At 42.1% G+C, this 24,268-nt stretch overlaps 1 protein-coding gene across 1 annotated transcript in view; it reads left to right on the top strand.

Annotated features, from left to right (window-relative positions):
• The window catches only part of PCP4 (Purkinje cell protein 4), a 68,086-nt gene extending 46,284 nt beyond the window's left edge, over nt 1-21,802 (top strand). Inside the window, exon 3 of the mRNA XM_084613848.1 lies at nt 21,461-21,802. Within this exon, the coding sequence (XP_084469974.1) occupies nt 21,461-21,588 (128 nt within the window). The 3' untranslated portion in view covers nt 21,589-21,802. The remainder of the gene's footprint in view (nt 1-21,460) is intronic.
• Nucleotides 21,803-24,268: the final 2,466 nt, after the last annotated feature.

Here is a 24,268-nt window from a genome sequence, read left to right as displayed (position 1 = left end):
TCATTCAGACTCTGCTTACCTTTGCTATCCATGTAAATATCCAGTCCCCCTTTGAATATTGCTAAATTCCTGGCCTCAGTGATATTCTGTGGCAATGACAGTCTAATGACACATTGTCTGAAACAGTATTTTAATTTATCAGTTTTGAATTTGCCACCTTCCCATTTAGTTGAATGTCCCCTTGATCTTGTGTCATGAGGTGGAGAGAACAGAAACTCCCAATCCACCTTCTCCACGCCATTCTTATTTTATATACTTTTAGCATGTCCCCTTTTATTAACCTCCTCTGTGAAGTAAACAATCCCAGTCTTTTAAGTCTCCCTTCAGGAGAGTTTTTCTATGCCCCTAATCATTCTTGCTGCCCTTCAATGACCTTCTTTAATTCTGCAAGATCCTTTTTGAGATGAAGCCAACATGCCCTAATGTACTAATTCAGGTCAGGATGCATGTTGATTTATATGGTGGCAATGTAATATTTTCCATAGTATTCTTCACTCCAGTCCTCATTCTTCCTACCATCTTGTTGGCCTTTTTAAGCACTGTTTTAATCAGAGGTTTTCATTGAGTTGTCCACAATGACACCTAGGTTCCTTTTTTGAGTCAATACAATTAATTTACAACCCCAAAAGGTATCTGAATAGTTGAAAAATTTTCCCTCCAACCAGATCAGTGGGAGTTTTGACTGAGTAAAGAGTACTTGTTTTAGACTCAAGGTTTTAAAATACTGTTTGGAGGACAAGTGGGCTTTCAGTTCATTCTCTCTATTTCTCCTCCATTTAAGATGACAAAGAATGGGCAGAAGGGTTGGGCTCTTGAGGGAAAGAGAAGAAAAATAAAAATTCTGAGGTTGTTCAATCTGTGTTCAATTCTAAGTTTTGAGCAATTTTTGGAATTAGCTGGTCTTTATATAGCACAATTGTAGCTGGTCCTGGGATGTACTGTACACTGCCTATCCTCAATATGCCAGCGCTCACTGTGTCATTTGGAGGTTTTGATCCTAATTGAAATCCTTTATTACACTAGCCCAACTTGTGTTTTGGTGGGTGGAGGAAAGACATAAAATTTCCAGTCCTTCATCTAGATACCAGCCTCGTAAACTCAGAGGGCTTGTAATCCTAAACTACAAGGAAGCGAAAAATGAGTTTGTATGGATTAGAGGAATATGGTCTGGAGCAATAAACAGCTCGCCAACTGAGTGTGTCAATGGAGATAGTGTGGCTAATAAGCTTTATTGACAATTTGACATGTCTGTAAATCCGAGCAGAACTCAAAAAGTGTCTATCGAAGCTTAAATTCACACATGGAAAAATATTTTCAGAGACGTTTAAAATTAAGAGCAAAGCTAAGCAAGAGAGAAGTTCTAGAAAATAGAATTCTTAAGGGAAATCACTGATTATCTTCTGTCTTTTATTTAATTGTTTTAAAGCAGACTCTGCTGCTAGTGAGCACTGACGTTGAAAGCTTTGAGAAATCACTGGTACAAATAAAACACCAGCACTAGAATGTGCACATTCTTTTTAGACCTTCTTTAGAGATATTCCATCAATTCCTGACTTTTATTTCGATTTCATTTGTTCTGGGTTCTCTCTTTCACTTTAAATTAAGCTGTTAACTTATTTTTTATTATAGGCAGGATTGGTAACACATCTCTTAAGGCTACCTGGCACTTCCCAGTATAAGACCCCTTTTCAATTGCTTATAATTTTGTCAATCTTTAACCATTAGGGGCTGACATTTTCTACTCTGGAAAGTTTCACCCAAAATGGGTCAGCTGTTTCCAAGAATGTGGCTAATGAAACAATGTTAAAAAGAAATCTGACCTCCTCATCTTTGAGAAGTAGCCTTTGTGTCAGGGATTTGTCTTTTGCCATCCCTGTGAAAAATCTACTCACATTTGGCCAAGTTATAAGCTTTTGAAAAATCACATTGTGCACATGCTCAGTAGAGATTTATTAGAGTTTAGTAGTTAAAAGATTCCATCCTCCTGGAGCATGCTGTATCTTCTCACTGCAGTTTGCTCAGCAGCTCTAGCAGCTCAGATGTCATTGCCACAGAGCAACTGAGGCCAGTCCTCCAGTCCAGGGCTACAGTGGCAAAGCTGAACTTTTTCCTGTAATTGTAGTTCCTGCCTGCTCTGGGCTGGGTACCAGAACTGAGAGCAGGGAGCCTGGACTCTCCTTTGCTCGCAATGACCCATGTCCTGCCCCCTTTCCCCTCCCGCCCCCAGCACGAAGGAGGAATCTGCCTGACTCAAATACACAGGGGACAACAGCCAGACTGAAGGAAAGGAAAGGAGTACATTGGAACAAGGAGCCAGGTGAGACTTGTTTGGGAGTCATGGGGCAGACCGGTACTGGTCGGCCAAGGAGACTGGGACTAGGACTGGGAGGTGGAAATGGGGGGAGAAGGGGCACAGATCAGACAAGGAGCTCGGGGGTAAATGGGAGAATAAGACAGACTGGACAAGGAGACTAGGAAACAGTAGGAAGAACCCACTAGCGAAGTGTGGCTTTATCCTGCTCTTGTGGTGGTCCAAATAGAGGATGACAACCTACTATTGCTTTCCGTGAGCTCAAATGACAGAGGTCAGGGTGGTGGATCCAAATGTTCCAACTTTGCTTATGACCTGGATGAATGTCAAAATGGTTCCACATGATAGAATTTGTTTGATTTTAAAAAAACCTAGGAAATAGCACATGTGTGCGCACACACACACACGCACACACCCACACACACACATTTTGTTAAAAGAACATTAAGGTTGCCACGTAAAAAGTTAGGAAAAGCCAGAATTAAGGTTGCCCATGCAACCCTAATTCAGCACCCCTATGTATAAGCGTCATGATACAGTCTTTAATTAAATGATCACATACTGTTTTTCCCTGTCTCATTCAGCTCAGGGGATGAAGCAGGGTCATGCAAGGAGGGTGGCTGCTGTTTGCAAGACGCCCTGCCTTATTTGTTATATAAGTTGGAAGGTCTTTAGTGAATGAGGTAGGGCACTGCAGGAAGAGAAAGAGGGTCTCATTGGTAAGACATGACTGTTGCCCTGGAGATGTGGAATTTACTCTCTTAATTTGCCACAGAGTTCCTGTGTGATGCCAGGTAGTCACTAATTGTCTGTTCCTCATTTTCTGAGGGCCTGACTAGAAATCCTGGCTTGCAGAAGTTCTTAGTACTCACAACTGCAACTGAAGTTAATAGGAGCTGTGCTTTGAGCATAGGTAATGCTAAGAACACTAGGGGGAAAAAAAAGGCCCTAGAAGTCTCAGATTGGGCAACCAAAATTAGCAGACACTTTTGACTGTGCTTTAGCTCCCTCTCTGTAAAATGAGGATAATACCATCCACTCACCTTACCCAACTTTTGCAAAGATTAAACAAACACTCTATAGTGATAGGTTTCAGAGTAACAGCCGTGTTAGTCTGTATTCGCAAAAAGAAAAGGAGTACTTGTGGCACCTTAGAGACTAACCAATTTATTTGAGCATGAGCTTTCGTGAGCTACAGCTCACGATGAAGTGAGCTGTAGCTCACGAAAGCTCATGCTCAAATAAATTGGTTAGTCTCTAAGGTGCCACAAGTACTCCTTTTCTTTTTGCTCTATAGTGATGAGTGCCACAGAAAAGCCCAGGAGGAAATTAATACTTCTGTCTTCAGAGCAGGGTTTGAATTGTGTGCAGTCAATAAGGCCTGGAACCACACATTGAACAATGAAGATTAAAACAAAATATTGAACACTTGTTCATTAATTGAGCACCATCCATCCTGTCCACTCTATGAGGCAGAGGTTCTGGGAAGAATAGTTTATGATCACGTGATTAAAGATAACCACAATGCACATGCACAAGAGAGCTGAATTAAAGTTGCCCAGGCATCCTTAATTCTGGTATTTCTTAACTTCTGAGTACTTTGCAACCTTAATATTCTTAACTTTTGTTTTGGTGTATTTGCTCACCATACACGCACACAAACACCACTTAGTTGAGGGGAAAGCCTTTTTTTCTTGTATTCAATTAGGCTCATACTGAGTTTAATATATTTCTAATTGTGATTGCAAGTTCTTTGTTAAATCAATGCCCGCTCTTCCCTAATAAAATAGATTTTAAATTGGAGTTTTGAAAAAAAGGCACCAAGTCAAAACTAAGTGAAAAGAAATAGACAAAAACTCACAACTACCACAATCTTCTTTGTTTTCCTATCACCCTCACACTGGAACCTTTTCCATTTTCCTCATTGCAAAGGTTTTAATTGGAAAATAGACAATTTTTTCACCTTTTGAATATCACAGAAATATTGTGAATCCACAAGAATCTAAAATAGTGGACATTTTTTTTCTAAGAAATACCTTTCTAGGCATTACCATTCTAGTACTTCATAGCATTTCTCTGCCGGAAGGTGATTTTTTTGAGGTTCAAGCAAAATCCATCCTCCTTTTTTGAGGTATGGAACAATACATTTTTCCATTATAAACTAATAAAAGCCATAAGGCCACTTCTGGTCATGCTCAGTGGGCATTTGCTAAACTTTCAGCAAAGCTTAACAAAGTCTTTCCCCCTTTGTGACATCACTGTATATTCTCCTTTCTGGTGCCTGGGCAAGGAGTAAAGGCTGCAGCTAAAAGCTAATTGGGGACATACTCCATAAAGCAGGTGATCATGGTATCACCCTTAATGTTCTGTTACTGCAGTTTATTTGCCTGTACGTAGTCTAAGGGTAGATTATGTCTTGAAGGTAGACCCTACACAGGGGCAGTTTGGTATCTCTCCATCCAAAGGGGAACACAGGAAGGCATTGTGTTTTGAACAGTCACAATCCTTCCCTAAGTCCCTGGGGCACCATACTTTCTTTTCAAAAACCTCAAGTTCAAAAGAAGATGCTGGTTCAATGTCCCTTATGTAAAAGAAAAGTTGAAATTCTATTTTTCATTAGATGGAAAAAAGAAATGGTTGAAGAAAGTGCTGTCTAGTGCCTTTGGTGCCTGACCTTGCTCATTAGTCTCCCTTGCTTAAAAAAAAGGCTCGGAAAATTGCATTACCCTATACCATCAACCCTCACTCAGTACAGACACAAAAGGCCAGAGAGAGAAATCCCACAGAGCTCTAGTATTGACTTGTTAGAATTCCAGGCGTCTGCCAGCAACATAGTAACTCTCTATAAGTAATGAACAAGCATCTGAGAAGGACACCGTGTCCTTTTTAATTCATGTTCTAGTCTTTTAGGGAATCTATTAATTGTCATTGTTTTTCCCCTGCACTTAACAATAAATTGTCCTGCATGCCAATAGGAGTTCTCCGCTACTTCTATGGGAGGAAATTTACCTTTTGCCCTGGTGGATTCTTTGTACAGCATGTTCCTCAAGATCCCAGTTGGAAATGCATGTATTAGAGCTCAGACTGGGAAGAAATACATTTGAATCTTCTTAAGAACTCCTAATGTTAGTGTTTTATGTGGAGGAGTGACACTTTTCACATTCTCTCTCATGGCCACTAATAATTCTTTCTTTTGTGTGAATTTCTAATGTAAAGAAAGGGGCATGTGACATTTGTGCAAGTGTACCAATAGTTAACACTGAATCAATGATTTACCTATTCTGGGCTTTTAAAAACTAAGATAAATATTTATATCATTTTCATGTGAAACTTGTATAGCAACTATCAAGCAATGTTCCATGCATAACTCAGTGGGTGCCCATGCACGGCAGGGAGGATGGATGAGTTCCAGTAAGGAGGGGGAGAAGATTCCCTGCTTGGACAGCAGTGCTTGGAGGTACTCACCCTGCCTTTGCACATGGGCAATATGGGGCTTATCTAAAGGCGACACGAGGCTCTTGATTCAATAGGCATCGAATCAGGCCCATGGTGAGAAACATCCTTTGCTGTACCTTTAAAAAGGCAGAGGCACCGCCTTTGAGTTCTCGGAGGGTGCTCGACCCCCACTCTGCCCCAGGCCCCTCTCCCCAAGCTCCCACGCCCACTCTTTCTTCCCCCATTCCACCCCTACCCCCACTTCTTCTTGCCCCCGCTCCTCCTCCTTTCCCCCAGTGCCTCATGGGAGTGCAGGAGGTGCTGGGAGGGAAGGGAAGAGCTGATTGGCAGGGCTGCTGGTGAGTGCTGAGCATCCACTATATTTTTTCCACGGGTGCTCCAGCCCCAGACCCAGCATGTCCACTCTAGTGAGCAAATAGGCTGTGCTGGGTGCCACTAGACACACCCACTCAGTCTTCTCTGTGTTGCTGTCCTCACACCTGCAGCCAGTCATGGCTGCCTTTCACATATGTGTGCTAGACAGAAGAAAATTCCCCCAGAGCAATGTTCCCTCTAATTTTTGACAGACCTTGTGCGCAAAAAATTTCTTCTATGCAAATTGTTGTGCTTCTGTGCAAATTTTTGTGCACGTGGTGTTTTGCTGTGTGTGTGGGGTTTAGGATCTGTGTGCGCATACACACACACACACACACACACACAGAGCTTAGGAGGAACAGTGCCCCAGAGTCCTCTCCACCCTACAGTGCATGAGCATAAGAGAAGCCATAATTTGGCCCAGTGTTAGCAGAATAGTATAGGTTTCAGAGTAACAGCCGTGTTAGTCTGTATTCGCAAAAAGAAAAGGAGTACTTGTGGCACCTTAGAGACTAACCAATTTATTTGAGCATGAGCTTTCATGAGCTACAGCTCACTTCATCCGGTGAAGTGAGCTGTAGCTCACGAAAGCTCATGCTCAAATAAATTGGTTAGTCTCTAAGGTGCCACAAGTACTCCTTTTCTTTTTGCAGAATAGTATAGCGGATTTTGTGTTCACCACATACAGTCAATTCCATGATTGTTTCCACAGCAAGTGTCACTTGAGTCCTTGTTCGCATGAAGTATTTTCTCTTACTTACTATGCTGTTAACTTTAGTCCCCTGTCACAAAAGCATGAGAAACATTGCCAAGTTAACTTCAAAATTTTCAGCATAACTTTTGCTCATGAAAATACTCAACCTATGTCCTATCAGCAGATTTAACATTTCATATCCTTGCTCTAAACTGAAAGGGGAATAAAAGGCGCTGATGTATTTGACTGCTCAACTGCAAAAAAGGCAGCAAAACTTGCCGACCAATCAGTTAAGTGTGAAAGAACTTCATAAAAAGTTACCCCCATAATTGACACCCTTACTGTCAATATGCTGAGCTATGCTGAGGTATTCTTGGAGAAATATGGAAGTCATAACTCGAAGGAGGCTGTATCAGTGTTGAGGATGAATACTTCTTTTGCTTTGTTGTTCATCAAGGCCTTGAGTGCCATTGGTCATTGCAATTCATCATTTGTTTGAAATCATTTTAATTAAATTTGTTAGATGTCCAATCTTCCAAAGGACTCAATATTCTACTTTTGAGTAAGGACTAAGGTCTTGCTTTTAAACTTTACATTCTGAAATATTTGTGCACTTCATAAAAAATTTAAGCTCTTTGGGGCAGAGACTTATTCTGTGTTTGCATCGCACCTAACACATTGGGGACCCAGTTCATGACTAGTGCTTCTAGGCACTACGACTATAGAAATAATATATGATCTGTTTCACAACAGACACACAGTGAAGTTAGATAACGTACAATACTCTTGCTGGAATGTTGCAACATAACTCTACTTTATTTCTTATAATTCACAACAATAGCACACAAGAACCCAAAACTAAGAGAAACAAAGCAGGCTGCTCTCCAAGACAGAGGAGCAACTCAACCCACCTTACTCTCTGTACTATGATCAATGGAACCAGAGTCAGAGAGCCCATGTTCCCTGGCGGGACTGCTATTGCCAGGACACCTGGAAGGAACACAGGAAGTTAGGCTGGAAGCCACTCAGGCACATGGACAGAGCAGAGCACAAATGTTCATGAAGTTCCACTTGTTCAACTTGCAGATGTTATCTTCACTGTAGGGAAAGGCAGCAATGATACAGATGCTGAACAAGACTGTGACAGAAGACTATAAAGTTTTCTACAGTGATACGGGGACAGAGCATAAAACTCAACCTAGAAAAAACGTGACAAACAGTGAAGGTGAATATATTGGATGTTTGCTCACAGCAGAGGGACTGAAAGCAGATCCCAACAAGATCAAAGCAGTCAGAGACATGCCAGCTCCAGTGCATGTTTATGGTCGCTCCAGTCTGTAGCCCGGAGTGACCATAAACATCTGCATTACAAATGAAGTCATTCCACATTGTGCCCAATATACGACATTGGCATTTTGTGTGAAAATTCTCCAGCTTTGCCCAGTGTAAGCGGCATAGCGTCCACTATGGATGCTAGTGGGGGTCTGGGTGTCGATAATTTATTTTTAGTGTTTATGTAAAATTTTTTGTAAAATTAGGAAACGTATCATGATCAATGGAACTGAAGCCAGAGACCCCACGTTCCCTGGAGGGACTTCTTGATGGGATGCCAGGAAAACTGGAACATGGGGAGTTAGGCTGGCAGACACTCAGCCACATGTATAGAGCAGTGCTCTTGTTCAATCTGCATTCAGCCTCACTCTTTGCTAATGAAACATTACATGCTGGCTTTCCACAGACAGACTATTGCTAGGCCCAGACTGCATACTTCCCTACATGCATAAAGGATCATGAAACCTCTTGCATTTAAAGTGATAGCTTGTAATTTTAATGCAGTTTACAATATACCAGAGTAGGGTGAGAGGGAGGTTCACTTCACACATTACTGAAATGCAGTCAGTTCTGTGGTAGGACAGTGTAGCTGTTCATTTATACACAGCAATACTGTACAGCAGCTTCAACAGAAAGTATAATACAGGGAATTTAATATGGCAGCATGAAAATTCCTAGTTCAAACTTGTCCAGTACATTGGGCTAATGCTCATATTCCTACAAAGAGTCTCACAGGACCGTGAGCTGACTAAAAGTGGTCAGGAGGACCTTGGTTTTTCATATAATCATAAGTATAACACCTTCAACAGCATAGTACCTGCTGGCTAGAAATTGGTTCAGTAGTGATTCGGAAGGAAGAGGAAGTGCTGTCCGGTGGCCATCAACACCACTTCCTGTGGCTTCCTGAGTTTTCCCTGTGTACTAGCCACTTGAGGACTGATCAGGCACAACCTTAGCTAATAAGATCTGATGACATTAGAAGCTTGAGGTGGTCATTACAATTGGCATGTTCTATGTGGTCATCATTGCATGAAGCAGAATCCCTGTATTGGTATTTTAATTATGCATATAACTTTACACCCACTATCGCTCCAAGATCCCGGTTAGCACAAGCTCATATTTTTTAGCCTTTTTAAAAGTCTATAATTGGGGCATCAATATAATTATTTCTAAAGAAAGGAATGACTTTAAATATTAATGTTTCAGTACAAACAATATTTGTCACCATGTTAATTGTTGAAGAAAATCATCTTTAGCAGGCTAGATATTAGTTTAAAATAGAATTTTGTAAATTTATCTTTATGACTGTTCCTTTCTGTCTTATTATATTTTATCTGATTATACATAATTTTTAGCCCTTACATTCTCTTGTGTCAAAAGTAATATTGCTGCTCTCTATAACATTTTTAGAACTGGAAAAATATCAGACACTTCAGAGGCCTCATGCTGAAAAACACATTTTTAAACTCATAAAAGAACGACCGTCTTTGCCCTACATCAAAACTAATTTTTCCACATTTGAGATAAAAACACTGCATTACCAAAGTAAAGGTCAATCTGAGGAAAAAACGGATTCTGGCTGACTAATAAATAAAGTCATCTTTATACCAAACGATAATTTACAGTTTTAACAGAAAGATGTTAATTCCTTTCCCCTCTTGTTTCTAGTGATATTAAAGGAGTTGCTTGCTGCTGGTCAGATAATTAGCTGTAGAGTTAACCTGATCACTAATCACAACCTTTATTTCTCTCTGCTGTCATACTAGAGATGTAGGTTCTAGGGTTTGTTGTCCAGGGTTAGGTGGTGATTACTGCGGGGAAGTTATACCATCCAGGCACCTGTTTCCTTCAAAATAACCAACCACTGCAAAAGAAATAAAACAAAACCCAGTCTCACACTCTCAGACAGAATGGGTTGCCTTAGAGATTTGGAAGTGGTACTTGAAAACGTAAAGTTGTTAATACCATAAGTTAAGGAAATCAGAACCAATATATTTACCTGCAGAGAAAACTCCATCTCACCAAGTAGAATGGTTACAACAAAATTATATCTGTGTAGGTACTACCCTGTAGAATTTTAAATGCATAGATAGGAAAGCTCTTCTATAATCCCTGAGCTTGTTGGTAGGAATGTCCTTTTAAAATAACGAAATTTATGTGTTGATTCACATCTTCAGAATTAGATTCTGATATGCCATTGTACAAGGGTTGGGGGAGGGAGCTTCATTCCTCCCCCCCCACACACCCCAAATCTGTTTACTGACCTATCACTGCAGGGGTGTGAAGACATAGCACCCCTGCTGTGTCCTCAAAGTTGGTAAGGAGTAGAGAGGGCCACGCTCCTCTCACAAAAAGCAAAGGAGTACTAGTGGCACCTTAGAGACTAACCAATTTAGTTGAGCTACAGCTCACTTCATCAGATGCATTCAGTGGAAAATACAATGAGGAGATTTATATACACACAGAACATGAAAAAATGGGTGTTATCATACACATTGTAAGGAGAGTGATCACTTAAGATGAGCTATTACCAGCAGGAGAGCGGGGGGGGGGGGGTGTACCTTTTGTAGTGATAATCAAGGTGGGCCATTTCCAGCAGTTAACAGGAACGTCCGAGGAGCAGTGGGGGGTGGGTGTGGGGGAAATAAACATGGGGAAATAGTTTTACTTAGTGTAATGGCTCCTCTCACACAGGCAGTAACTTCACAAAGGCCTATGCCTTGGAATTATACCAGCAAGCTAGGCAAGATCTGAGCCAGAATGGGACTCTGGTCTTTCACATAAATCCAACAAGTTGGAGAAGATCAGCCAGGAATCTCACAGAGGGCTGTCTCTTTACATCAACCCAGCAAGCTGTAGTTGAGCCATGGAGCTTACAGAACTTTGTGTCTTCACATTAGATCAGCCAACCAGTGGTGCTGAGTGTGTAACTTCTCATAGGTCTGTGCCTAGATATCAACCCAGGAGGTTAAAAGCTGGCCAGACATACCAAACCCACTAACAAAATGCAGAAGTTGGTCTTGGTTATGGCTTAATTGGCTTGTTGGCTAGGTTTTGGCTTGTTGCTTCTTTTTTTTTAATCAGCTCCTGGCAAGCAGGGTCAAGCAGAGGAGAGAATCAGGGGTGCACAGCGGGCCCACCAGAGTCCCAGACTGCACGCCGGGGGCGGGCGGGGGGGGGATATAGTCACAAAGTGTTGGGGTTCTAAGTGATTGGCTTGTTTTGGCCTTGTTTTGAAATGAGATTAGCTTGATTTTTGGCTTATTGTGAAAGTCGGGGTGCTTATTTACTGTGTGAAAGTTGGCAACTGTGGAGCTGACCCAGAGAACTGATAGAAGATAAGGCCAGCCCAATAAGGTGGTGGTAGTAAGGCAGTAACCACACAAAAACCTGGTCTCTGACCAGGCAAACAAGCAAGATTGGTGGTAACCCGTAGTATCACAGATATTTTCCTTGACTCACTAAAGCTACTGAGCTGGTGAGTTCATAGAGACCTGAGCCTTGACATCAACTCACCAAACTAGAAGTATGGAAGTTTCTGAGATCCCTCTCAGAAAGTAGTGCCTTGAAATTACCCCAGCAAGCTAGAGATGCTGAGCCGGTGAGATCACAGAAGCATGTGCTTTGATATCAATCAAGTTCAGAGGAGCCTAACATCACCGAGAACAGCAAGGTAGAATTGCTGAGTCAGTGAGCTCTGCGGTATCTTTTAGTGAGTGATGCTGAGCAGGGGTTAAGAAGAAGGGGGAGCATGTTGGAACAGAGCTTGACTCTGTTAACACTAGAAACAGTGTTATTCCTGGGCGTGGAAGAGCTCAGCTCCTTGAAGTTTCCCTCCTGCCTGTTCACTGTCTGGTAAAATGAGGACGTCAGGTAGAAGCATCTACAGTCCTGCATCAGAAGAGCAGGAGGTGCTGTCCCTGGCTGGGGAGTTTTTGGGCTCTAACCTTTCCTGCCAGTGGGTGGATCAGCACCAGCATCTGATGGGAGAAAAACTGTCTGAGCTGAGACCCCTATCTGCCTCCTTTCTTCAGCTGCAAGATCTGTCCTTCTGCTGGCTCCCTCTCCCGTCCAGGGGGACAGAGAAGGAAAGAAGCAGTCTGCCACCTCCAGCTCTCCCTCTGTTCCAGGGACAGTTGGAAGCTCTGGCTTTCCTCCTCTAGCCTGAATGTGGGGAAACAGAATGGTGTTGTCAGTTCTCTCTGCTCTCCTGGCCCTATATAGTGGAGAGGGTCTTTGGGAAGACCATGATTTGCCTATTGTGTTTCTCCACACTCTGCACACATTCACACTCTCTGGCAGGGTATGAGCCTTCATGGGAACTGTTGTGAAATTTGGTGAGGTAGTCTCTTGTCCTGTCACACAAGATGATGCACCATCACTTTACCACATGGCTGAAACATCCATGGGACCAGAAATGAGGAGCTCCCCAATTCAGTGTTCGTCTGGTTTAACCATGGCCTGTACTGGCTGGCTTAACAGGCTGGGGTCAGGGAAGCATAAAGGATGGTGCAGCCTGCGTAGTCCCCCTGAGCACTGGGCCACTTGAGGAGGTATTGACCCTATGGGAGACAAAGTGCCTACATGAGCTAACTTTCTGTGGGGTGCTGACATTCTTCCCCATCCCTTAGTTGCGTCAGTTGCTAAATACTGCAGTTCAGTCCTTGAAAACAATGTATTCTTTGGGGTATATTCTACCCACGTTTCTGTAACTCCTGTTGATCCTTACTGGGACAAGGAGAGCATGTGGTACTTAAGATCTGAAGTGTCATTACTATTTATAGTTTTCAGCCCATGCTTCAGTACAGTTTCATTCCGAATGTTGTTAGAGGAAATGAGAAAAAAAAATCTTTGCTTCATTTATGGCAACATGAAGCTATTCTAGAGCAAAGAGTGAACTGAAACTCTTAAGTTTAACTCTCTAATTTTCTAACATCGTTTGAAACGTGTATTTCCCTATACCTCCTTGCTTTAATGCCTCATAGGACTGTTTTGCATTCATGGCTCTGGAGGAAAATGTAATGTTTTTCCATTTTCCTGTGTTGTCATCATTCATTTTGGTATAGACTTGAGAAGTAAAGCAAGAAGTTAGCCAAAGGCATTTGTGAGTAATTACACTTGCACCACGTTTCTCAGGAGGTAGCTGGGAAGCTTCAGTGTGTACAAGGATTGTTCGCCTCTTGACAGGAAGAGTCTGACAAAGTTTCATTATTCATCTAGTATTTGTTATTGATTATAACTTTCTGAAGCACAAAAGAAGGTTAACATTCTAGTGTTTGTTCAGGAAATGGAATAGATAGTTCTGTAATACTCACTTATAGAATTAGAGATTTATTGGACACTACAAATTCCAGTGCCAACTCCAGCACACACAGGCAGGAAGACTGAACTTGCTAACAACCCCAGATCAGAACAACAAAAACATAACATACAAGACAACTGCTTAATGCTAAGATAAGGACATAGCACCATCTACTGATGGAGGTGCTGTCTAAACTGGCCAATACAGATCATATAGTATTGCAGCTGGCAGATATTTCATTATGTTAAGTCATTTTGAGGGGTGTTATCATTGGGAGACTCAGCTTAACTTGCCCATATAAAATAAAAAGAGTGGGGATGAGGGATAATCTTTGGAGAGAGGAGGGGAATCCTGTTGCTTGTGTATCAGTACCAGCATTTGAGCATGTTAGTAGTGGACAAGTCTTAACCTGGGAGTCTGGTTTGTGAATATTGTGTTTCATTTTAGATTGGACGTAATGTTCTATGGAGAGTCTAATGTTCCTGACTGCCATAAAACACCTGTAGAATGTGTCTTCACTGGGAAAAAAGGTGTGATATTAACTCAAGTTAGCCAACTTGCAGTAAAATCCTACAAGAGACGGTCCTGTTTGTAGTTTTCACAGAAGGTTGCTGGTCACGTTAACGATTTTACCTTGAGTTAGTTCAACTGAGTTAGCCAACTCAAGTTAAGAACACCTTTTTTTCCCTTGTGAAAACAAGACCACGTGTGTCCATCTGACTCATTCTACACAGGGACATACCAGATCGGTCTGGTGTCTGTCAGTGGCCAACTGATGCTTCAGAGGGAGCTTCTAGAAACCCCACAATGGATAATTATGGAATAACCTGCCTACTGGGCAAATTTCTTCTTAACCTTCTTCAGTTAGTGGTTGGTTAATGCCTGGAATCGTGAGGGTTTATAACCCATTAAAAACAAAACATATATGTTATCATAGATGCATCATGCCAGAGCACCGCCACATAGTGAAACCTGGCTTTGCAACCCCTCTGCCCCTCACCCTTCTCTGGACTTCAGTGCTCTGTGCAGTGGACTTGGCCCTCCAACCAAGTCACACGAAGAATCCCACACATTCCAGGGTAACAAACCCCAGTTGAAAGGGGCAAAGACTCTTCCATCCTTTTCAGAATCTATTCTCCACAAACTTCCTCACTCTATTACAGACCACTGCCTCCCAGGGCTTTCTCCATGGATGCCTGGCTTCCCCAGTGACTCTCAGTGCTTCTTCCCTGGAGTCACTTCTTCCAGGCCTGCTTTAGGAGTCTTCTCCTCAGCTACCTTTTCCCTTCAGAAATAGTCCCAGGGTACAAGCTCCTTCCTACAGGCACCTCTATTGTTCCTTTGCCAGCAAGCAGAAAAGATTCCTAGATCTCTCCTGCCCTGTAGTCTTTCCTTTATAAGAAACCCCCAGCCTGCATTTCGTCAGCAGAATCTAATCCATAATTACAGGTCTCCTCTGAAGGTGCCAAAGCATGAGCTCCCTGTAACTCTGTCACTGCCATTGTGGGGTTTATACACCCCATCACAATATCTATATCTATCTTCTGTCTAATATAAGTAATATACCCACATACATGGCTAATCCTTTTCTGAATCCTATCAATTTCTAAATCTAAGAGTCTAAATGAGTCTTGTGTCTATATCATCAGATCGTTCACATGTTTCAATACTACAGCAAGAGGAATTGCACTACTGATTTCAACAGGAACAAAAATGGTTCCAAAAATAGAAAGGGTGGAACCAGCTCTTCAGTTGTATAAATTAGTGTAGTGCAATTGACTTCAATGGAGCTAGGCTGATGTACACCAGTTGGGGATTATTTGGTTCAGAGAGCCCAAAGAAAATGTATCACAGTTGGTGGACTTTATAATCTTAGGTTTCAGAGTAGCAGCTGTGTTAGTCTGTATTCACAAAAAGAACAGGAGGACTTGTGGCACCTCAGAGACTAACCAATTTATTTGAGCATAAGCTTTCGTGAGCTACAGCTCACTTCATCGGAAGCTTATGCTCAAATAAATTGGTTAGTCTCTAAGGTGCCACAAGTCCTCCTTTTCTTTTTATAATCTTATACATTCAAGAAAGAACTCCAGAACTTCATGTCAGCACAGCAAGAAAATCTTTGCCACAACAGGGAATGATTCAGTCCAGCTGAGATTTCATACTACAGTCGTGTGAAAGTAGCTATCTCATCCTAACTTGATAGCTTAACTTCTTCTATTAAAATTACGAAGTGAAGGTGTGGTTGGTGTCTTCCCCTTGTGCAAACTCTAAATGAAGCTTGAGCTGCAACTGTTTATTTTTGTTTTTAAATGCTAAGTCTCTCAATTATGATGACAATGAGAAGCCGAGCACTAGCCAAAAGCTTGCCATGGTACGGTAGAAGTGGAAAACGTTCCACAGACTGCCAAAAGTAGTGTATCAACTTCTGAGCAGATTAAATGCTTCCCTTTAGAATTCCCAATAAACATTTTGATAAAATAAGAACATTGCTCACTTCTGTATATTCCACTCCTCCTGGAAGAGTTTTACTGTAATATTTTAATGGAGAGCTTCAGTGACCTGTAATCTCATAAAAATCTCTCCCTCTCCTTAGTACTTCTTCGTAGCCACAATCTGGTTACTAGTGGAACTGGTGAGAACACCAGCATTTTTTTCTCTGGAACATTTCAAATGAATTTCTTTTTCAGTAAATTTGAACCAAAACAAAAGGAGTTGGTTTAAATGTAAAATGTCGTTTCAGGGGTTTTTGTTTGTTTATTTAAAAAAAATGAAACAAAATCACACTAAGACTCAATGAAAATTTTCATTTCATTTTGATATTTTCTATGAGAAAACCATATTTCTCCAGAATTGATATATTCCCCCCCCCCAGAAAAACAAAACAACAAACCCAGAACAAACCCAAAACCAACAGTTTTGTCAAAAAACTATATTTTACAGTGGGAAATTTTTTTGTTCCAGCTCTAGTTACCAGTCTGCCAGTCAGACCCAGGTCCACAAAGGGACTTAAGCATTTAACATCCAGATCTGGGTGCCACTGTGATCCACAAAAACCCTGTTCAGCTGTCACTTAACTCTGTAAGCACTTAAACTCACTAGGAGTTTAACTTTTCTCTGGCTTGGTCTACACTAGAAAATTAGGTTGTTTTAATGACGTCAGTCAGGGGTGTAAATCCACAGCCCGGAGTGGAGTTGTTACGCTGTCCTAAGTCCTGGTGTAGACAGCACTAGGTCCATGGAAAAGGATTACTTGCACCAATGGGAGAACCCCTCCTGTCAGTGTAGGTAGGGTCTACACAGCCAGGTCTACACTACAGACCTGTATTGGTATCACTGTGTCACTCAGGGGTGTGAAATATCCATACCCCTGAGCGATGCAGTTATACTGACCTAGCCCGCCCGTAGACACACTGTGCTGACAGGAGAGCTTCTCTGGGAGAGGCAGATTGCCATCGGTGCAGTTAGACGCTCTCCCATCGGTGCAGAAGTGTCTTCACTAAAGTGCTCCAGCAGAGCAGTTGCACCGGTGCAGCTGTGCCGCTGTAGAGCTGGTCGTGAAGACAAGACCTACCCTGAAGTGCTGCAGCTGTAGCATTTGAAGTGTAGATCTAGCCTTTGTTAAAGAACCCTAGGGGCTTAAATTTCTACCTCTGGGCATGCTCACTGCTTCCGCTCTCTGGCCCAGTGCATATTTATACATAGTGGGACAGCTTCAACAGGACAAGACAGAGACCCATGTCAGACCATCCCATGGCTCAGTGATCAGGGCACTCACACGAGAGGTGGGAAACCCCTGTTCAAATCCTCTCTCATCAGGCAGCACGGGGAGTTGGATCAGGGTTTCTCACATCTAAGTGAGTCCCCTAATCACTGGACTAAATTTATAAGGTGGAGCCCTCCCTTCTCCACACTATGTGCCACCACTGTTCTTGTAAGTAACAGATTAGGTACCTGACTGCAGGTGGTTCCCCAGCGGACATAGGTACCTAACTCAGCCCAGATACAGGTGCCTAACTCCCTGAGATGGGCAGGACTTCGGAAACATGCTCCTTGTCAGCCCCTACTCTTGGCTAACTCAGGCAGGCTTTTGTGGATCCCGTTTTCAGGTGCTTATCTCTGCACATGCATTGTATAGGGAGCCTAGGCACATAACCCAGGCTTTGTGGATTCTACTAAGTGGCTAGCAGCCTAAAGGTTAGGGTGAGCATTGCAACACCTAAGTCCCTTTGTGCATAGGCGCCGAGTCCCTGAGCACTCCGGAGCTTGAGCTCTCATGGAAAAAAAAATAGTGGTGTTCAGCACCCACTAGCCACAGCTGTTTGGAGGCTCAGGAAGGACTGGGGAGGGCAGAGGGCGGCAGGGGCCTCACGGGAGGTGTTGGGGCTGGGGCGGGAAGAGGCAGAGTGAGGGTGGGGCCTTGGGGTGGAGCATCCCTGGGGAAAAATAAAAGTCAGTGCCTAAGCTTTGTGGATCTGGGCCTTGGCATCGAAACTCATATTTCTGTAATGGGGAGCAAGTATGTCTTAGGGTATGTCTACATCACGAAAAAAAACCTGTGGCCTGACTGTGGGTGGCCCAGTTCAGTTGACTCAAGCTCAGGCTTGGGGTCTAGCAGTGTAGATGTTCGGGCTTGGGCTGGAGCCTGGGCTTAGAGGCCATGTGAGGAGGGAAGATCTCAGAGCTTGGGCTCCAGCCCAAGCCCAAATGTCTACACTGCAACTTTATAGTCTCACAGCCCAAGCCTAAGCCAGCTGACCTGGGCTCTGAGACTCAACACCGTGTGTTTTTTAATCACGGTGCAGGCATATCTTTAGAGGTTATGAGAGCTGGGCTCTGTTCCTGGTTCTCCTACTGACACATTGTGTGAGTCTGTGCAAATTTCTGCCTCAGTTTCCTTATGTATAACATGGAGATTATGTTTCTGTATCCCATAGGGTCAATGAATGAATGTTTGCAAAGAGCTTTGAGTTTCTTGGATGGAATGGTTATAGAAGTGCAAAGTAATACTAATGGGATTAAGTTTTCCACCAAGAAGCCTTAATTTAATTAACCTTTTGATTGCACTATGCAACCAAAATTACTGTATGATCCTAAACAGGCCATCATGATGATGGAGGGGCCAAACTTGAGCAACGCTGCGAGCCAGTTCTCCAAGTCAAAATGGCACTCACTGAAGTTTGGCTCACCTGCCCCCCTCATAATAGAGAGTTGGGTGGGCCAAACCTGAGTGGTGCTGTGACCCTGCATGCCAGGTTACAATACATAGAGTAGGGCACCAACTCTATTCCCACAAGACAAAAGGAACGGCTGCTGCAGAGTGAGTCATGGACACACACACACAAAAAGTCATGAGTAAATGGACAAACACTATGACTTTTTTTCCACACCATGACAAGCCTACAGCCTTAATAATGATACAAAATTTCAAGCCTGCAGGGGCTTTCTAAATTGCCTGGGCCCCTGTGCACTTGCACCCTCTACTCCTCTGCCAGTGTTCCCAGGCCACATCCTGCCTCCCAGTCCCTGGCGCTGCCTCTCCACAGCCTGTTTAACACAGCCTCTCCTCTGGTTCCCAGGCTTCTCCTTAGGTCCTCACTGCTCCTTCTTTCCCTGTCAGAACACCAACCTCTCAGGACTGGCTCTCAGTGCCTTGCCCCATTTCCAGGATCTCCACAAGAATTAATTCCATCCCTGTGGGCTTCTCCAGTCTGCCTTTCCCAGATCCTTTCCAGAGGCAGGGAATTTCCTACCTCCTCTCTCCTGGATTTCTCACTCTTGGGCCTCTCTCCTGGACCTTCTCAGTAGCTTCCGCTTCATTCCTTTATGAAGACGACCCAGGTCCTCCCCAGCTGGGTCTAATAACAAATCAAGCCCGTTATAATCTCCAGATGCAACAAAGTGGACTAACTAAGCTCTGACTCCTATTAACCTGTTCACCTGTGTGGGGTAGAGGCCCCATCACAGATGGGGTAACAAGAAAAGATAAAGAGCTCTTGAAATTTAAATAATTTATTTCAGAATTTGTGTTATAAATCTGTTATAATTTTCTTAAAAAATAAAAACAAAATAATGTCAACATATTTGTTTATTAATAATCATCATTATTTATAGAAGACCTTATTTGCATCATCCTTACTCATGAGGAAGAATATCTTGCTCTGAGTAGGTTTCAGAGTAACAGCCGTGTTAGTCTGTATTCGCAAAAAGAAAAGGAGTACTTGTGGCACCTTAGAGACTAACCAATTTATTTGAGCATGAGCTTTTGTGAGCTACAGCTCACTTCATTGGATGCATACCGTGGAAACTGCAGAAGACAGTATATACACACAGAGACCATGAAACAATACCTCCTCCCACCCCACTGTCCTGCTGGTAATAGCTTATCTAAAGTAATCATCAAGTTGGGCCATTTCCAGCACAAATCCAGGTTTTCTCACCCTCTGCCCCCCCCCCACACAAACTCACTCTCCTGCTGGTAATAGCCCATCCAAAGTGACCACTCTCTTCACAATGTGTATGATAATCAAGGTGGGCCATTTCCTGTACAAATCCAGGTTCTCTCACTCCCTCACCCCCCTCCAAAAACCACACACACAAACTCACTCTCCTGCTGGTAATAGCTTATCCAAAGTGACCACTCTCCCTACAATGTGCATGATAATCAAGGTGGGCCATTTCCAGCACAAATCCAGGTTCTCACCCCCCCCAACCCCCATACACACACAAACTCACTCTCCTGCTGGTAATAGCTTATCTAAAGTGATCATCAAGTTGGGCCATTTTTGTGTGTGTTTTCTTTTTGCTCTGAGTAGTTCCACTGAAATCAATACGATAGTTTTGGATTAAGGTTCTACTCAGCGAAAGAATGACTGAGTTGGAGTCCATAGTGTCTAAACTGTGGTAGGCATTTCAGTAAGCAGTTGAAAAGACATGCAGTATTTCCACCCCCAAGTATTCAAAAATTATGAATTAGATGCCTCCAGAACAATGAGCTTTTTAATACAATCATGAGATTTCAAGAATAAAACATTTGGCATTCCTTTTTATATGGTCTGTAACTTTTGCACCTTTAGGATTCATATTTTAAAAAATTCTCTCTGCTACTGTGAGGGCTAGCTATTTCCTTATTCTTTTCAATTAAAGCTGAATTTCTGGTGTAGCCCCATGAGTCCAGGATGTAGGGCTGTAAGAAACACCTTAAATATTGCAAAACTTGTGATAAAATTACAAGATATAGAGACACTAGAAATGGTCTCTGCCCTAAATATACCATAGATTACAATCCGAGGCAAGACAAGGCAAGTTGTTCTGAATGATTGGACCTCTGGATTTGGACAGAGCCCCACTAATGCCATTGAGGCTCCATGCAGGCATAGATGTGTCCTGGCATGCAGTTCATTGTAGGACTGGGTGCTAAATTTGGCCATAACATTTTATAAGTAGAGCAGGATGAAAATTTTTGGATGAAGCTTCCCCCCCACTTACCTCCCAAGAATGCAGGTTGAAACTCTTTGCATGTTCATGTTGAATTCGCCACAGTTTCAGTCAGAACGCCCAAACCTTCGGAAACAAAAATTCCAAAGAAGTCAAATTAACTTTGACATTTTCAAAAGGAAACATTTTGACTTCTCAACTTAACGACTTTTCATTTCAAATCTTATGTCAGTTTTATTACAAATACTTTTAAAGGTTAAAATAACCTTGAAAACAAAAACAAACAAACAAAAAAACTTTTTTGGTTCAGACACCAAATAAATAGATCTTATTTATAATGAGAACTCTGCTATAATTAGAGCACCAATTAGAGCATTGCAGTTTCCCCAGAATGTTAGTTCAGCTGCTGGGGCTCAGCACTCTGTCACAGTTGCCTTTTAGTTCTCAAATAGCTTTTGTGGCTTCATAGCCACAAAATGAGAGAAATGCGGGGGGTGGGGGAGCTTCCATCTCATGGTGCAGTTGGTTATCATATTCTCAAATTGATATTAATTTGTTTTTCATTTTCTCGGGACAGATGGACAAAAGAAAGTTCAAGAGGACTTTGACATAGACATGGATGCACCAGAGACAGAACGGGCTGCCGTGGCGATACAGTCGCAGTTCAGAAAATTCCAGAAGAAAAAGGCAGGATCCCAGTCTTAGTAGCTACCTCATAGTTTAAAGTGGTAGTTCTGAGGTGATCTGTCTGGAAATTAATAAATAAAACTAAGATGCATGTACAGAATATTTAAAACCCTATTGGCAGGTATATAACAATGAGCTTGTGTGTGACTTCATCCTTGTGATTATCTCCAGTCCCTGTTCTTCTGTAACTCACCATTTTACTTGATGTTGTAATAAAAAGTTAGGATGAAGTAATTAAAGTGTCTTCTTGCATCTGTCTTTAGATTAATCCAGCAAGCACAGTGTTACAGACAAATCCAGCCCAGCCTGTTTTCCTCTTCACTTACAGCTTTGAGACATAATGTAGCACCATATGTTATGAGATTTTTGCTGAGGGAAGAGAGAACATGTCTGAGCCCTGCTTACCTCATTTGGAGAATTTCAGCTGCCAGTCAATTGTGACAATAAAATGATTTTTCCTGTAATGAGGTGAAAGTAAAAAATCACAGACAGGAGGTGGTATGGAGGAGGCAGGGGAGCCATTTATTTTTGTCTCACAATTCAGACAATAAAATGCTTTAGGTGAGGAAATCACTACCCACAGTGGGTCCCAAGATCAAAAACAGAGAACACAATACATCCCCATTTGGATTCTACTGGTCAGAATTACACAGTTTATGCCAGATGTCAACAGTTCTAGAAATAACCCTCCCCTTTCATCCCCCGCCAACACCATACATATTCAGAGATTTGATGGAGAGGGAGATTTTCCCCTCTAAACTCTTTCTTTCCTGGTTATAACAGTTCATTACCTATCCAAACAATTAATGTATTTTTCCTGGCCCTCTATATTTTCCCATGGTTTGCTAAGTAAACCACAACATATGCTTTGCCTCCCGCTACAGTTTTCTCTTTAGGTACTTTATGTGATGACCCTTCCCCACCCTTCACTGAAGTATCTAGTTTTTCATTACTACATTTAGCCTTACAGCACCCTTGTAAGATAGGGAAGCACTATTTTTCCAGACAAAAAGTAAGTAAGAGCCAGGATTAAATTCAGATTTTCTGAATCCTAGTTCAGTGCCTCAATCACAAGACCATATTTTGTCTCTAGCTTTGATGCCTTTCTGTTGGTTACCTCCTTTAGAAATTTCACAAATAACTTGCCAATATGAGCCTAGTAATCTCAGGATATGGAATGTAGAGAACACAGACTTTCCATTTATCTTTCAAAAGGTACACCACACCATATAATAAGAGCCTCAGGATGATAATTTTAGAATTGTAATAGGTTTTGGGTTGTGGTAATACCATTTTGTTTAGGCCAATAAGTCTTTATAAAATAAAATAAATAATAAAGGATTGCATTAAACTTGTGTGCTGTTATCTGAAATAGCATAAACTTTGTAATAGTTCCTTAATTGGATAAAAGCTATGGGCAAAGCAATAGGCTTTTATTCTTTATCTGACTCCCCTTGGAGTAATTTAACTCACATGGTTAAATCATATGGTTGGGGCAGAATGAAAACCATTTCATTGTTAAGACACAGCAGCTAGGGCTATTGGTAAATGGATTACTGGCCTTTCAGCACCAGGACTATTTTTCAGCTTCAAGATCAGAGTGCAACTCACAAATAAAGTCTGCACACACAATGGAACAATCAAAAAGGCGTGAGAGAATGACATTTGGATTAATTGCTGCAGACTTTGATGCAGACAATTCTTTTATAGCAGAGTATTTTTATACCACAGCTTCACTGCAGATTCCCATCCATGTGGGCAACATTCTCACACCTAACTCTTAATTTTCATTGGTTTTTTTCTCTTATGTTCAAGGCAGAACAGTTTTGAACAAGGTTTTCCTTGTCACAAACCTGTACCACCAATAGGCAAATATGGCTGTTTTTGGGTTGTGGGAGGGGTTTGCAGACATAGGCATACTTTTCTGAAGCACATGACCTATATTCAGCCAGTAACTTGCCCTGTACTTGGGGCTATGCTTATACTTTTCATTTGTATCTCATTTTTGCTTCCAAACACCAAGTGGGCACTCTAATTCACTTGCCCTGGGAGTTTCCTAGATGAGAAAGGTTAATATCTCAATTATGTTTATGTTGCTACTGAAACATCCAGGTCCCAAAAGGTAATCTGAAACAGTGCTCCACAACAGATGATTTGAGAGAATAGTAGGTCATCAGCCCCCAAAAATACCTATCAGAAATGGGTCAAAGATAATGTAATATTAGACAGTGGGTTGAGTGGATCTAGACCCTTGCCATGTGTGGGACTATAACTGTGAATTCAATGGATAAAACCTCCAGACAATCACGAGGTGGAAAATGATGAAGATACATCTTTCCATAATCAGCTCCAGAGACTGCAACACTAATGATTCCTGTGAGATGGCCCCACTAAATGGTTAACCCTCAACCTCATCAGTGAATGAGCAGCAATGCCATGGAGACAGAGATCAAATGCTTAAGTCATTTAAAAAAAACAAACCAGCAGCTTATTTTTTATAATTATAGCTGCATACATGCCTGGTTAAGTGTCGTTAGGACAAAGCAAAAATGTTTTATTGTTAGCCTATAATTCAATGGGGGAAGGCCTGTACAATAGTCAGCTACTCATTCCATGGTTGTTTACTTCAGATCAGAATTTAGGTAGATCCTGTGTGGTAATACTGCCTATCTTCCTGTGTCTGTGAGGCAGTGTCTGC

The sequence above is a fragment of the Lepidochelys olivacea genome, assembly GCF_965140295.1.
Source record: "Lepidochelys olivacea isolate rLepOli2 genome assembly, chromosome: 1".
Taxonomy (NCBI): Eukaryota; Metazoa; Chordata; order Testudines; family Cheloniidae; genus Lepidochelys; species Lepidochelys olivacea.
The sequence above is the reverse complement of the archived record's forward strand: the minus strand, read 5'-3'. Positions and strand labels throughout refer to the sequence as shown.